The 15,825-nt window shown below is 46.1% G+C and overlaps 1 protein-coding gene across 3 annotated transcripts in view; it reads left to right on the top strand.

Moving 5' to 3' along the window:
- Positions 1-2,438: 2,438 nt before the first annotated feature.
- Positions 2,439-15,825, top strand: part of RASAL2 (RAS protein activator like 2) — a 202,963-nt gene continuing 189,576 nt past the window's right edge. Inside the window, exon 1 of one of the 3 annotated variants that reach the window (XM_069789664.1) lies at positions 2,439-2,693. In XM_069789664.1, coding sequence (XP_069645765.1) covers positions 2,528-2,693 — 166 coding nt within the window. In that variant the 5' untranslated portion in view covers positions 2,439-2,527. The remainder of the gene's footprint in view (positions 2,694-15,825) is intronic. The other 2 variants (XM_069789665.1, XM_069789666.1) reach the window with 2 other exon arrangements.

The following is a 15,825-nucleotide window of genomic DNA, read 5'->3' on the forward strand; positions in this document are numbered from 1 at the left end:
GATCTCGCTGGTCTGTTTCAAACAAAACAAACAGAGGGATAAAGATCCAAGGGCTAATTAAATCCCTGCAGGAATAATGAAAACTGGCAGCAAGGTAAAGCGGGGTGATCCTATGAGCCTCTCCACTGAGGGTGTCCACCCTCTGCTACATACCAGGGGATCGACGCCGAGACGTAAATCTGTAGGAAACCAGGCTACACCAGTGCTGCCGATCACAAAACAACCAAACATTTTGCAGGTTTCTTTGTTTTCAATCTCAGCTTGGAAATCGCAGCAGGGTGCATATTCCCACCATACAACGGAAAAACTGCCACGCGAACTCATCCCGTTCAGAAAAGAGGGCTCCCAACTGGGTAGAGAATGACCCAATTGTAGGGCAAGATTCAGGTCAAGCTCTCAGTCAAGCATGAGACAGAGACCCACAGGAAATGACATTTCATCAATTAATCATAGGGCTGGCAGGACTTTATCTTTCTCCATTGAAATAGTTAATACATCTTCCATAGCAGAAAGAACCATACCAGTATGGGGGTACTCCAATCCAGTTGGATCAGGAGGGCATCGTTTGCTGCCACTTCGCAAGTCCTCAGCTCCCAAGAGGAACTTTTGGGAACTCCCAAGACAAACGTTCAGGTTCGGGCAGCTGATCGCAACCTGCCAAGCTGCAGAGCTTAGAGAGTTATAGCCCCTTCAGAGGGAAGTTACTGCTCTTCAGCAGAGCTGCAGTAACTCACTGCGTGAACCCTCTTATTCTGTTGTAGTGCAAAATAAAACAAGGTGACAAGAGCACAGTTAGAAAGTGGGGGAGCCATATCTAGTTTAAAGCAGCTTTATGGCAGTATAACTGCTATAGGTCCATGCTAATGCAATAGCTGTTTCAATAAAGAAAAAAACTTTAGTCCCTTTATACTAATACAGAAGTTGTGTACAGAGATGAGCCTTTAGGGACAGCCCATGCTAAGCTTTAGCTTTCAGTGAGAAATGTTGAGGAGATGGCCGATTTGCTAAATCTCCTCTATGCGCCATGGAGATAATCACTGAATCTATGCGCTTGGATGAATTTACCCAGTTTGTATTGATCATGGACAGGCACAAACTCAGACCAATAAGATTACAGGGATGGAACCCAAAGCAAACTGAAGCCCCTTGCCCACCCTCCCTGAAAATTCAACTTAAAAGACCATGATTTAAAAGACACTGTGGGATGCACGCTATATTCAGCTATTTTATACCGGATTTTTAGAGAGCAAGAACCTTAAGCACTGGGAGCTTCACCAAAAAACAAAACAGACAATGAAAACCCAGTGTACTCAGGGAGGTCAGTAAACAGGCATTCAGAACAAACCAACCTGCAAATCTCCTAAATGAAATTATTTTAATCAAGCCAGTTGTCCTCCTTTCTCCCCAGTGCATCTCCTTCCCGTGTACCTGGAAGAAACGGACAGTGTAAGCGCATGAAACATTTAACGGTCTCGATTAGGCATGCCCTGAAGTGCAATGTGAATGCTGACAAAGGGTCTGAACCCGGGCAACCCCCATCTCATACTGGTTTTTGAGACTAAATCCATCATCTTCGCATTCCTGTGATGTTATTGGCAGGTCAGAGAAAGGCCCGCTGTGAGATGCATGTGGCACATACCCCCCAGGAGACCCCCAGCGGCCTTATCCCCCGATTTTTGCTTCTTTGGGGTGCTTCCACCATGACACAAACTCCGCTCCGCCTTTCCCGCCCACCCCGCCACCCACCCGACAGGCCGGCTCCAGCCGGGGAGGTGAACCCCTGCGGCGGGGAGCGCCCGCAAGGAAGGTGGACACCGGGGCGGCGGCGGCGGGGCCGGGCTGCCGGGCCTGAGGTGAAACCCCCTCGGGGGCCATTTTGAACCCCCTCAGAGGCCGGGATGAATCCCCTCCGGGGCCAGGACGAGAAGCCCCGCGTGGGGAAGCGGTCCCGGGCAGGAGGCGGGCGCGGGGTGGCGATGCGGGGGCCGGGGGAGAGCGCTGCCCGCTTCCCCGAGGGGGAGGAAGGGCTACGGCCGGCCCAGCGCCGCCCGCCATCTCCCGCCACCGCCCCCCTCTCCCTCAGGGCAGGGGCGGGGGGTCCCGGCTCATTGCCTCGGCGGCCGATTACTCTGGCCTGGCCGAGCCCCGCTGTCCACCGCCTGCCCCGTCCGCGCGGGCGCTCGGCCCGCCACTGCTCGCGCCTGTTCGCCCGGGATGCCGCCGGCGCTGAGGGCGCGGCGGGACTGCCACCGCCGCCGCCGGGCGCTAGAGCGGGCCGGCAGCGGCCGCCGCCTCCTCCTGCGCTGACGCAGGGGGGCGGGGGGCGGCGGCGGGGCCGAGGGGCGGGGAAGGGAGGGACGGACGGACGGACGGAGGGAGGGAGGGAGGGATGGAGCCGCGCCGCGGCGCGCACTGAGGCGAAGCGAGGCGCGGCGCGGCCGGGGCGCAGCGCGGGCGGGCGGGCGGGCGGCGGTGCCTCGTCCGTCCCGTCCCGTTCCCCCCCCCCCCGCCGCCTCCCCGCCTCAGCATGGAGGCCCCCCCCGTAGCGACGGGCGAGCCGGCGGCCTGGGCGGCGGAGGCGTTCGCGGAGCCGGAGCTGGGCTCGGAGGAGCTGGAGGCGGCGGCGGGCGGCGCGCTGGACCGCGTCCTGCTGGAGTCGGTCTGCCAGCAGCAGGGCTGGGTCCGCGTCTACGGTAAGGGGGCGCCGGGGGGGGCGGGCCCGGGCTCCGGGCCGGGGCCGGGGCCCGTTGCCGGCTTGCGGCGGCAGGTTGGGAGCGGCGGAAAACTTCCCGACCCTAACTTTTTTCGTTCTCCTTTTCTTTTTTTTTTTTTTTTTTTCCCCCCCTGCTGCCGAAGCTCCCGGTTCCCCGAGTCTCCCAAAGGGTGTGTGCCCCCCCCCTCCCCCGCCCACTCTCCCGGCGGCAGGACCCCCTCGTCCATCCGCAGCCCGCCCCTCGGCAGCCCCTTTCCCGCCGGTCCCCCCCGGCTGGGATGCAGGATGCCCCGCGTTAAGCGGTGCCGGTGCCGGAGCCGGCGGCGGCGGGGGGGAGGGGGACGTGGCGGTGTTACCGGGCGGGGATCCGCATCCAAACCTTTTGTGTCGCCGGGAGTCAAGTACAGGATGCGAGTGCACGCAGGGCTGAGCTCTCGCCGCCTGCCAGCGCCGGCTCTGATTAGTATTAATGAGGTACTGCAGGCCTGGGAGTACTGATACGGTGGGTCCCGTCGCCCCAGACTTACTGGTGTGTCTTAATTGGCACCTTTATTATTTACAAAAAGGATGTTAAAATCTTTAGCAGTCTGGCCCGCGGACAGGACCCGGTGTTTTTTCCTCTTCTTTCTCTAACTCTCCCTGGTATGTAACCTTTTAAAATTAACTTGATTTATGTGGCCGGGCCTCTCGTTTGTTTAGGCTACCAACTGAAATGCAGTCAGGCTTAATCTCTCGATCAGCACTAAATTGTGGAAATTCTGTTTTATCTCTTCCATATCTTTCCCTCTCGTTTGTCTTGGTAATCTAGCGATAATTACTCCAATCTTTCAGAGTGAAGATCCCTGCAGACGGTATCTTGTTTGTAACAAATTTGATGGTCCATCCTTGAAAAGGCAGGAGTTGTGGCACTTGCACCTGCAGTTACTACGTTACCATTGCCTAATATTATGGAGAACCTCTAAAAACACTTCCTTTTATTGGTACTTTTTTACATCAGATCCTGTCACGCTGCTGGTTGTCCCTGTTGTCTTCCTCCCCTGCTCTGAATCCCAAAGAGATTCTCCAGGTTTTCCCTGCCCTGTAAAACTAGAAGCAAATGCTCTCTGTTACCTGTATCATTGACCTGTTACTGGTTGCCTTATTGCTGAAACACAAAGATGACATAAATAAGTCATCTACAAGAACTCTGCTGGATTTCTTGGCTGATGGCAGTTAATTATTGTGAGTACCACCAGCGTTAGCCTTTGCACATATCAAATGAGGAAGATCGGGCTGCAGGTTTGCTGGAGAGCACAGTCTGTGCAAAGACCTCTGTGTTTATTTTGGAAGCTTGAAAAGCTGGTGCAGTGGGATGAGGTTGTCTGTCTGCTTTCTGTCTGGTGCATCAATGAGCAAAGTTATACTTAGCACAACTAATTGTAATAGAAGTTCGGGATTTTTAGTAGTTTCCACTATGTCTAGCTTGCTGCTTCTTGCGTGGCTTTCTTTTGTTACTCTCATCCTAATGCTGAGACTATAAAATGCAGCCTTCTAAAAAAAAAAAATATATATCTCTCTGCTATTGTCAAGGGGAGCTCCGAAGAAAGCAGATCGCCTCCAGATTGTTTGTTTGTTTAGAATACTTTCCAAAGGTAAAATGAGAATGTATTTAAGAAGAGGATGTCTGGCACCAGCCTATCTGATTGTTACCCAAGGTTATATCTCGTATGAGTGGAAGCAGGAATGCGGTTTCAAAATTAGCCACAGCGAAAAACATTGCTTGTTGATAAAGTCATATGTTGTGATGTGTTTGTAGTCTGACACTAACATGTTGATAAATGGGAAAAAAATTCCCTGTGACAGAGCAGCTAGCTCACAGGCCATAAAAATCAGCATGGAATTCAAGCATGTAAAAATACATCTTGTAGCCCAAGGACAATAACTAATTATTCCTAGTCTGTGTTTAAAAACAACTCATTATCTCTCTCCCTCATAAAGGATCTGATGTGGTAGTGTCTTCTCTCCTTCCCTATGAAATTGCAATCGGATTAGATAGTATTTATTTATTTCCTCCTCCTTATTAGCCTTTTTTTCTTGCATGAACACATCTGGAGAAGTTTGCGGACAATGAATCAAGCTGAAACTGTGCCATGTTTGTGCCCAACTAAATATGGGTTACAAACCTATGAGTGACAAGTGTTATTTATAGGATTCAAAGTAAAGCCTTGCACAGTTGTTTGAGGAACCACAGCAGCACAGGGAAAGAAAACAGGAGCAGAAGGCTTAGCCTTATTGTCTGTATTGTCTGATAAACAATGAGAACACTAACACTAATTATTTCACCATGAATGGCTGGGGGAGGGAGGGAATATCTAGCATTTGAAAAGTAGAGAAGCATTTTCTAGCATGGCAAGAAATGCAACTTTTGATGTCGTAGCATTTCTTTTCCAGGACCACTGTGTTGGGGTGTTGTTCCAAATGAAAGGTGACTGTCTGAAAAGTGGTTCAAGTAGTGGAAACACTTATTTTAAAGGAAGGGAGTTCAGCGGCCACTTAAAGGTGACTTTTTATTTCTCTGCATCTCTGTTCTGCAGTGGTGTGCCATCCACTTTGTCTCTATCCAAGGAGGTAATTACTTGCATGAGGGGAGTTGGTCTGGTTGCAGAGCCTGTAAAACTTCATCTGTAAGCATGGAGAAAAGAATTTAGTAGTAAAGTACCATCATTACTGGTCTCTGTGGCTTGCCAGCAGTATGACAGTGATGTGAATGCAGTAGGACTTTACAATGTCTGGGATGTGATTTCAGTGCAACACTGAGGTCTTGTCTGACTTCACTATGAAATCTAAATCATAGTCTGGCTGTTTTTGCATTTCCTCTGTTAGCTGCAGTAGTTCAAGTGTAGCTTTTTCATTCTGTGTTCTGGAGCTTCGGCAGCTTCTGGTTTAATGAATTAGCAATGACATTATCAAGCCATGGAAATAGAATTTCTTTACTGAAGGACAGAGTTTGTAACATAAGCAATTTCCTCTAACCTGATGTTTGAATAGTGAACAGGAACAGCAAATTTGCTTGTCGGAGTGATAGGTTTAATTGCTCGTGAAACACAAATCATGTGAGTGTTGTTAGATGATGTTGTGTGTCAAAACTAGTTCTTGGAAACTAGTGCTTCTGTAAAATATGTATCAACATGTGTTCTGGAGGATGGCTTCCTTTCAGACTCGTGGCATGTGTGTAATGGGTAGGAGGGAAGAGGTATCTTGCCTGGATTAATGCTATGGGGTTTTTTTCTCTGTACAAGGGGTAACTGACTTCTAAAAGCATGCACCAGTGTTTTGAGGTCTTTTTCTCTGCTCTTTGTAACAGACTTTTGGAGGAGGAGGCAGGGGAATAACCGAATTTACGGTGTTCTCAGTGCTAACTGTGAAAACAGCAATTACATTGCCTGGTGTGGCTGACTGAACATCCATGGGTTTTGTAGCCATGAATTATAAAGCCAGCACCGCAGCGTTGGTGTTAAATGTTGCATGTGATGGGGGCAGAGTCAGATTTTGCCTGACTTACAGTCTGTGTCTAAATAAGTTGTAAACTTCTGTAACAGCGGTTGTCAAATCCGTTTCCACTGTGCCTGCTCTAAGGTCGCTGCAAATGCTCACGTGCTACAATTCCAACATAGCAGTTGCTGAAATACATAGAAAATACCGTGGGGAAGAGTCTGTTCTTGAATGTTCATCCTGAGAATAGACATTGTTGCTCTGGGGTCTTATCTGGACTAGGAAATGTCTTTCTCTTTTAGCAGTGGTGCTAAAAGATGTTAGTAGTTGTACCAACTTGAGTGCAGATCAGACGTGGATATTTTCATCACCTTGTCCTCTAATCCTGCCGGCAGTCTGGATACATTCCTTACTGCTAGAATAAGCCTCCTCACTCCCCTTTCTCCTGGCAGAAAGAGAAGGCTCCTCAAACGCAGGCTTGAAGGGCTCCATGCTTTTTCATGGATATTGATCTACAGACAGAGCTTTGCTGGCTCTGACTCCAGAAAAAGCCTTAGACCCTATGCAACCAGACAGAAACATCTCTGGGCTGCCTCAAACCTGAGTTCCAGGCTTTTAATTATTGGCCCTCAGAAAATATTAGACTCATGCTCAGGACTAAAGCCATGGTAATGCACGTAGTATCATGTGGAGATTAAAAAATAGCTGTGGCTTGAGCACTGAACAGAAGCATCTCCTAATCACATGAAATTCAGTTCAAAAGCCCAACTTCTGTGAGTTATGCATTCCAGCAATCCGTTGTCTACCTTGCTCAACCCTTGTGTCAATGACTCCAACTCTATTCTCAGGGTTTTCTGGTTCTTTACAGCCTGCCTTGCTACGGCTTTGTAGGTAGCTTGATACCTACCTTTTGTTTTCTTTCTTTTTTTTTTTCCTCCTTCTCTTCTTCTGCTGCTTGCAGTTGTACCTAAAAATGCAAAGATTATCCATTTCCAAACCATCTCGCTTTGGATGAGCACCAACAGGCTTTCATCATGAAGAGCACCTTCTCATTGTCAGCAAATCCTCTCCTTCCAGCCCTGCTCATGCTGCTGGCCAGCCTCTTCCAAGATGCCCATGCGAGGACGGTGAGTGTGAGCCACGACCCTCCCCGGGGGGAGTCTCCCCTCCCCGGGGTCCAGCGTGCCTTCCCCCCCCCCCCTCCACCCGAGGCGGTGGAGATCCCACCAGGTGGCGGCATCTTCATTGCGGTGGTGCAAGAGCTGCTGAGGACGTCCGAGGCTGCCCGAAACAAGCCAGGGGATAGCATCCTCTCCACTTCTGAACCTTATTGCTCATCTCCAGAAGCTCAATTAAAAAGTAATCTGGAGGCTGTATAACAAGGGGTAGGTAGGAAGGGTGTATTTAATGTTAACCAAAAAAACCCCCTTGTAACAAATTGAAGCGGCAAGGCAATCTGATAGTTGAGAGACAGCTGTGATAGCTGTAGAGGGTTTTCTTCTCCTTGAGATGTGTGCAGGCAGTGTAGCTGGACTGTTTTGTATACTGCTGCATTTATGAGTATGTCCAGAGCTGCGATTCCTTGCAGGAGATCATTTGCTGTTATGAAGAACTTAACAGGAGATAAGCTGAAGGTGCGGATGAGACCCTTGGAAAGCTGAAAGGGAGCTGAAGAGCTGCATGGCATGTCTGTGCAGGCAGTCTTGTATTGGAAAGCAGAGAAGGTCAGTGTTCATAAGCATTTCTTTCCCTTCTGATCAATAACCTTATTTTTAACTCGCCTAGAAAGTTGGTGCAAAAGCAGGCTTGGGAGATAAACCTTGTTGGGCCAGGAAATGTCATTTCCTGTGTATTTGGACAATACCTACTATAGTGATATCTGACCTTATTGTGGCCTTCAGGTACTGCTGCAGTGTATTGGGTACAGACGTTAAGTAGTGAAGGCATAAAGCTTTTTTTTGTTTTGTTGAGATGATAAATAACAATGATTTCTAGTTGTTGCCCCTTTGTAAAAGGTAGAGTTTATCAAAAACAAGGTTTCAAGTGACTGCATTTGCTACAGATTAAAAACAGGCAAGTGTGCTGTCGGCAGAGACACTGCTTTCCCTTGCCAGCCAGCAGCGGGGAATATCAAAAGATGTGACTTAAGTGCTCTTACAGGTGATCTGCTCATACCTGCTGTATGACAGCTCCTCTGATAGCTCTTTTTGACTGCAGGGAATTCTTGCAAGCAGGTAGGTGGTGAATTATGGGTCCTCTGTGCTACTGCAGCTGTTGAATCTCTGTTCACTTTCCTGTGTATTTGCAGTGGTGATTTGGAGTGGAGCTGAGTGCTGGATATAGCCTGTTTTCTTCTTGGTTGCCTCACTCCCAAACTTTATTGCAGAATTAGCCGTTTGATGTTAAAACTGTTTGCCCTTCCTCTTTTTAAAGAACGTTGACGCTAATTTATACACAAATGGATTTTTTTACTTTTTTTTTTAGGCATTTTTAGCTAGGGTCTTTCAGCTGACTGTGTTGCTGCAAATGTTACCTAGGTTACTAATTTATTAAGTCACTTAAATATTTGGAGGCATCAACAATACTAGAGTGTGTTGGGGAAAATGAGTATGACATTATTTTAAAACATCAATTTCCTGACTCCTGTATTTCAGTCACACAGTTTATCTCTGGCCGAACATTTTCATGTGGTGCTGTTTCCTATTTTTAAACAATAGGAAAAAAAGGGAAGATAAGAGGAGCATAACTGTGACCCATTGACTTATTATGAGATCATGGGTTCCTTTCAACTGATATTTATAGATTTTTATAAAAAATAGCTGAGATTTCAGCATTTTCTGGCATATATGCTTTCTTAGCCCCAAGGTCACAGAGTTAAGCTCTCATCTGAATTCTTTCAAAATCCTCTGTAAAGGCACATAGTAATCATGGAAATACAATTTGTATCTGCAAGGAAAGTAACCAAGTGAAAAGAAAAATTACTGTCTTTTGGTTTGTAAACTTCTCATAAAGTCCTTTGTGTGTTTTGACACTCCCCTATCTTAGAAAGCCTTTATAAAAGTGATCAGGAGGGAATAACATTTGTTAATTCTCTTTAATGGGGTTTCAAAGGGTCACAAAACTGTCGAAAGACTCTTCTTCAAGAATTGTCATTATTTTTAATTATAAAGCAAGTTGTAGCGTGAGTAATGAGCCCTTGGAGGTAAAGGGGGTCTTTGCACTTAAGAAAATGTAAAACCAAGTCCTGGATTTAGATCTCTTGTTATCTAAAGGGATTTTTATTTTTTTTATTTTTTTTTAACAGCTGGGAATACCCCATTAAAAATTAGCTGTTATACTGCAAGCACTGGCAGGCACTTAAACACATTAATTCTGCAAACTGTGGGAAAACGACACCCGTTTCAGCAGATGTGCAGTGAGTCTAGTGTAGATTTGCATAAGAATGCATATGCTTCTCTGTTAGTTTCTGGCTTGATTAAAACTTGCAGGCACCTTTTCCCTTCCTGTAGTGCTGTGTCTGCATTCTTGGACATTAGTGGTTTAATTGAAAATGCCCCGTTTTCTTCTGTGTTAAGATAATTCATTTTATTTATATAGTACTGCACTGTAGATGTGCTTGGCGTTTTACAGACAGCAGCTGCTTTGCTTGCCCTTTGGAATTTGTAGCCTGGACCAGAGAAAAAAAGGAAATAGCAAAGATGGAAAATGGCAGATGCTTTTGGAAGTGGATGGAGGATTACACAGTAGAGTATCAGGAGATGGGAGGGGAGTGTGTCTACTTGGTCCTTGGTTCCAAGGAGGTGTGGGAATGGAAATCAGTACTGTGGTGAGAGGAAGAGAAGTGTTTAGAAACCTGTGACTAAAAATGATCACCCATCTCTTAGACTTAATCCCTACCAACATTAGGCTTTCATGTAATAGTCCAAAAGATTCAACAGAATCTCTTCATCTCAGTCCTGTTCCCGGTCTGGATGGCATGAAAAAAGCATAGAGAATTCTTTCAGGTAGACCATAGATACTGTAGCATTAAGTCAGAGAGCTTTCAGTACTCTGAGTAGTAGGGAATTGAATCATAGAATCATTTAGGTTGGAAAAGACCTTCAAGATCATTGAGTCCAACCATTAACCATGCCCACTAAACCATGTTATGGAGTACCCTATCCACTCACTTTTTGAATATCTCCAGGGATGGTGACTCAACCACTTCCCTGGGCAGCCCATTCCAATGCCTGACAACCCTCTCAGTAAAAAATTTTTTCCTAATATCTAACCTAAATCTCCCTTGCCGCAACTTGAGGCCATTTCCTCTCGTCCCATCTCCAGCCACCTGACAGAAGAGACCAGCACCCACCTCACTACAACCCCCGTTCAGGTAGTTGCAGAGAGCGATAAGGTCTCCCCTCAGCCTCCTCTTTTCTAGACTAAACAGCCCCAGCTCCCTCAGCCGTTCCTCACAGGACTTGTGCTCCAGGCCCCTCACCAGCTTGGTTGCCCTTCTCTGGACACGCTCCAGCAACTCAATATCTGTCTTGTAGTGAGGGGCCCAAAACTGAACACAGTACTCGAGGTGCGGCCTCACCAGTGCCGAGTACAGGGGAACAACCACCTCCCTGCTCCTGCCGGCCACACTATTTCTGATACAGGCCAGGATGCCGTTGGCCTTCTTGGCCACCTGGGCACACCGCTGGCTCATATTCAGCCGGCTGTCAACCAGCACACCCAGGTCTTTCTCTGCCGGGCAGCTTTCCAGCCACTCTTCCCCAAGCCTGTAGCGCTGCATGGGGTTGCCGTGACCCAAGTGCAGGACCGGTCGCTTAGCCTTGCTAAATCACATACAGTTGGCCTCGGCCCATTGATCCAGCCTGTCCAGATCCCTCTGTAGAGCCTCCCTACCCTCAAGCAGATCGACCCTGCCTCCCAACTTGGTGTCGACTGCAAACTTGCTGAGGGTGCACTTGATCCCCTCGTCCAGATCGTTGATAAAGATGTTAAACAGAACTGGCCCCAATATTGAGCCCTGGGGAACACCACTTGTGACCTGCCACCAATCGGATTTAACTCCATTCACCACAACCCTCTGGGCTCGTCCATCCAGTCAGTTTTTTACTGGTAGCGAAGAGTACACTTGTCTAAGCCATGAGCCGCCAGCTTCTCAAGGAGTATGCCGTGAGAGACAGTGTCAAAGGCCTTGCTGAAGTCTAGGTAGACAACATCTACAGCCTTTATCTCATCCACTAGGTGGGTCACCTGGTCATAGAAGGAGATCAGGTTGGTCAAGCAGGACCTGCCGTTCGTAAACCCATGCTGAGTGGTCCCGATCCCCTGCTTGTCCTGGGCTTGCCATGTGAGCGCTCTCAAGACAAACTGTTCCATAATCTTCCCCGGTACCAAGGTCAGGCTGACAGGCCTGTAGTTCCCCGGATCTTCCCTCTGACCCTTCTTGTAAATGGGAGTCACACTGGCAAGCCTCCAGTCCTCTGGGACCTCCCCTGTTGACCAGGATCGCCGATATATGATGGAGAGTGGCTTGGCAAGGACCTGCGCCAGTTCCCTCAGTACTCTTGGATGGGTCCCATCAGGTCCTATAGATTTGTGAGTGTCCAGATGGCATAGTAGGTCACTAACTATTTCCTCCTGGATTAAGGGGGGTATGTTATGCTCTTCATCGTCACCTTCCAGCTCAGGAGGCGGAGTACCCTGAGGATAACTGGTCTCCCTATTGAAGACAGGCAAAGGCATAAAGTACCTCGGCCTTTTCCTCATCTCTGGTGGCTATGTTCCCTTCTTTATCCATTAAAGGATAGATATTCTCCTTGGGATTCTTTTTACTGTTAACATATTTGTAAAAACATTTTTTGTTGTCCCTTACAATAGTGGCCAGATTTAGTTCTAGCTGAGCTTTTGCCTTTCTAATTTTCTCTCTGTGTGATCTAACAAGATCCCTGTACTCCTCCCAAGTTACACGCCCTTTCTTCACCTTGCACCCTTAACAGCTTCAAGCTCTCTTGCAAGAGGAATGATGTTCCCCAACTCTAGAATAGCAGTGTTTATGTTTAGGCTGAATAAGTTGGAAAGCCTAGAAATTTATGTTATATCCATTTTGGGGGGATATTTTTCCCAAAAGAACTTAAGGTGACTACACAGAATATAACAGCATAATATAAAAATTGCATTTTCCCTCTTGGGAAACACATCTCTTTTTGCCAGTGAGGGTTTAGAGGAAATATGGATAGAATTGGTACTTCTGGAGGGATTTCTTTTCCATGGTTGGTACTTGTATGGCAGATAGAGTTAAAAACCTGCTTGCTTTCTTCAGTTTCTCATTACTTGAGATAAGTAGAGGTAATTCACACCCTCATTTAGATGACTCTTTAGTGCACTGATAAGGTCTCAACAGGATAGGGTACAGATGCTGCACTAGTCAGCACCATGGGTAGTATGAGGGTTCCAGGAAAACGTGTGGAAAGTAGCAGTGGCTGGGAGGACTGAATCCAGCCCTTGAATCTCGTTAAGGAATGAAATGATCACTACACTTCAGTTTTGTGTACCATTTTGTCATGGCAAACGGTGACTACTTTATTAGCAATTCCCGTGCTGCCCATTGTGGTAAAAGGAGGAAGGATCAGTTTCACTTGCTTGCACCATTCATTGCCTTGCTATGTGAATGCATCCAAAGCATTAACGGTTTTATTTGAGAGTGCTGCTGTGACCTGGGAAGGTGAAGAAACAAGGCACAAATAGGTCAGACAACTTGCCCAAGGACATACAAGAAACTTGGCAACAGAAGTCAGATCTCCTGAGACCTCTACAGTGCTTGGCTTGCACACTTTGACTTGCGCTGCTTCATGTTTGGGATACCTTTAAGCCTGCTACTTTACTTGGATCCTTTTGTGACTATTAATAATCCTCTCAAATACCCTATTAGCTGTCATATCTGTAGGTTAGCAGGGCAAGATGCCCTCAGAGGGGAAACTTCCATTCGGGTGGTTATGTCTGCTTACATCTGCTGCCCCCTCCCTCCGCCCCCAAAAAAACCCCAAACAACAACAAAAAAAAACAACCAAAGCTAAACTTTTGTTGACCTTCAAAATGTAATAAACTTGTCTCATTACAGTGATAGCAGGCTGGACTGCTGGTCTGAAGGAGTTTGGATAGCTGGCACTGGTTAACTTATCTTAATTTGTGGACAGGGCCAGGTGTTTGACTAAATCATTATTTCCAAGTAGGTGACTCTTCACTGTAGACTGGGGGAGCAAAATATATTGCAGATTGAGACTGGAAAACCATAGAGCAATGATTAAAACACCTGAAGCTCTAACATCCTTTCCATGGCATTTGAGACCCTGTGCCAGTGTCTATAACACTTTTATGTTTTGTTGGCTTTGCCAACAGTTGACTGATCCATAGTAGTTTTCCATATTAGTTAGGTGTTTTATCTTGATGTGCAGGAGTACAGTGCAGTGCAGGCACTATGAAAGAAAAAGTGACAAAAAGCTTCCTGAAAAGATGCTTATTTACATTATGATGTTATATCTCAGGCTGCGCAGCCAAGCTGCTACCTTTGCTGGGTTTCCTAGCTTGCTTGAGTATAGTGGAACATGTACACCACGCATCAAAAGCACAATATGCTCACACTTGCTAGGAAATCATTAGACTTCCTCATCAACTGATATTGAGCATTTGGTATTTAGAGGTACATTTCTGTATTTATTTTCCATCTTTTTGTTCGAGATGGTGGGTAGTTGATAGGTCTTTTGGAGAATAAGAAATCAGGAAAAATGGAGTGGTATCACCAAAACAGAAATAGCGAGCTATGGCAAAAGGATATTGTGTTTAAAAAAAAAAAAAAAAAAATCCTTTAAAACCTGGTTTGAGAAGATTTATCTTCTAGATGGCATAGGCCTGTGGGGTCTCTCTCTCTTGCTCTCTGGCAGCACTTGCATAGGATGTCAGTGAGGTGTGGGGTGATTGATTACCCGATTGAATGGATTTCATGGGGTGCTTCCTTAACTCCTTCCATTAGCTAAGGCCTGAAGTTTTCAAATAGCCTAAACTCCTCAGAGGTAACGAGGTTTATATCCCATATAGTAAGGTAGCAAAAAAGTTTTATGGTCTTGCCATAAATATTTATGTCTGTTTTCTTTCACATGCCCTGGGCTGGTGACTCCTCTGCTTAAAGAAGCCCCCATGGTTGTTCATGTCAAGTTCTGTAAGTAGTGGCAGAGCAGTGTGAACCGAGGCCATTTCAAACTCAACTATATCCTCATTTTGATTCCAGTGGTTGCTAATTTCTCAATTTATAACCATTAAATCATTATAACCATTAAATCAAATTAAGGAAGAAAACCTCTTTTTTTTGTTAGCCTAGACAAGCTTTATAGACGGAAGTTAAGCATTTTCCGCTCTAATTTTTGGGGGTTTTTTTTTTGACTTACTAATAGGGAAGTCAGGAGTGTGAAGTAAACAGCCTCTGCTGAAATGATGAATGTGTAGGAGAAAGGAAGGATGATAAGAAGGAAACGAATATTTTTTATTCCAGCCCAGTGCTGGAAAGGGGGAGTTTGCATGCTGTGAAAACGAACATATGTCTGAAACTTTGGTGGAAAAAAAATTTGAGAGGAATGCAATAATAATACTTAAACAGCTAAGTGGTATGAAAAGGCATTAATCTTCCCTATACTGGCACAACTTGCTTTCTGCTGTTTCTTTGTCAGAACACATTGCTTTTTCTGTGTGGAAAAAGGTGAAAATAGAAAACTTTCTGAAAATGCAGTATGGCTATCAAGGATAAATATATGTTTAGTGTAAGAGCAGCATTCACCTGAAGTCTTGTGTCTCAAGGTTATCTGGATCCTGACTTCATCGGGGTGTTAGGCCAGTTATCTCAAATTGTACATTTGGGTAGTTTGGGTTTAATAGCTCTCTTGGCACCTTTAACCTGGTGCTCGAAAGGAGGAGGCAGCCAGTTACATATAATTTTTACACATATGAGCCAGTAAGCAACTGTGAATTATCCATAAGCAACTAGAAGGAGGTTATCTCCTTAGTCCTATATTCCGACTTAAACATTTTTTAAAAAAATATATTATAAGCCCTATCTATATGAAGAATTTGAAGTGCAATAGCTGTTACTATCAAGAGACAGTAACTCGTTTCCTTGCAATAGTCCAACTCTCTTCTCAGAATGGGTTTGAAACCAGATCAGCCCAGGACGCAGCAAGTACTCTAATAGGAGTTAAGTTGGTTTCCCATATGAGTAGGTAGGTGTTCCTATAAACAGGTGCCAAGAATTAAATTGACCTACTTCTTCCTTGCTGAGAAACTACTTGCTATGATTGCAGGTTACATTAGCTTTGACGTTTCACTAACGTTTTAGGAAAAAAGGTGAGAGTGGACTGATGGACCCTAGTTTTCCATGCATTCAGGCTGACGACCTTGGATAGCCGGCTCTGCAGGATTAGCAGAGGTATCTGCTGGCCTGCTGTCCAGGACATGAGATCTCTTGGCTGACATATCCATCCAGTTGTAGAACATAACTACCACATCTGTTTACAGATCGATCTGTACCTAGACGGCTCTAAGATAACTTTGGAATGAATCTTAAATTAAACCTGTGGTGAGAGAGGTGTGTTGGGGAGTTT

Source organism: Haliaeetus albicilla, chromosome 8 (genome assembly GCF_947461875.1).
Source record: "Haliaeetus albicilla chromosome 8, bHalAlb1.1, whole genome shotgun sequence".
Taxonomy (NCBI): Eukaryota; Metazoa; Chordata; class Aves; order Accipitriformes; family Accipitridae; genus Haliaeetus; species Haliaeetus albicilla.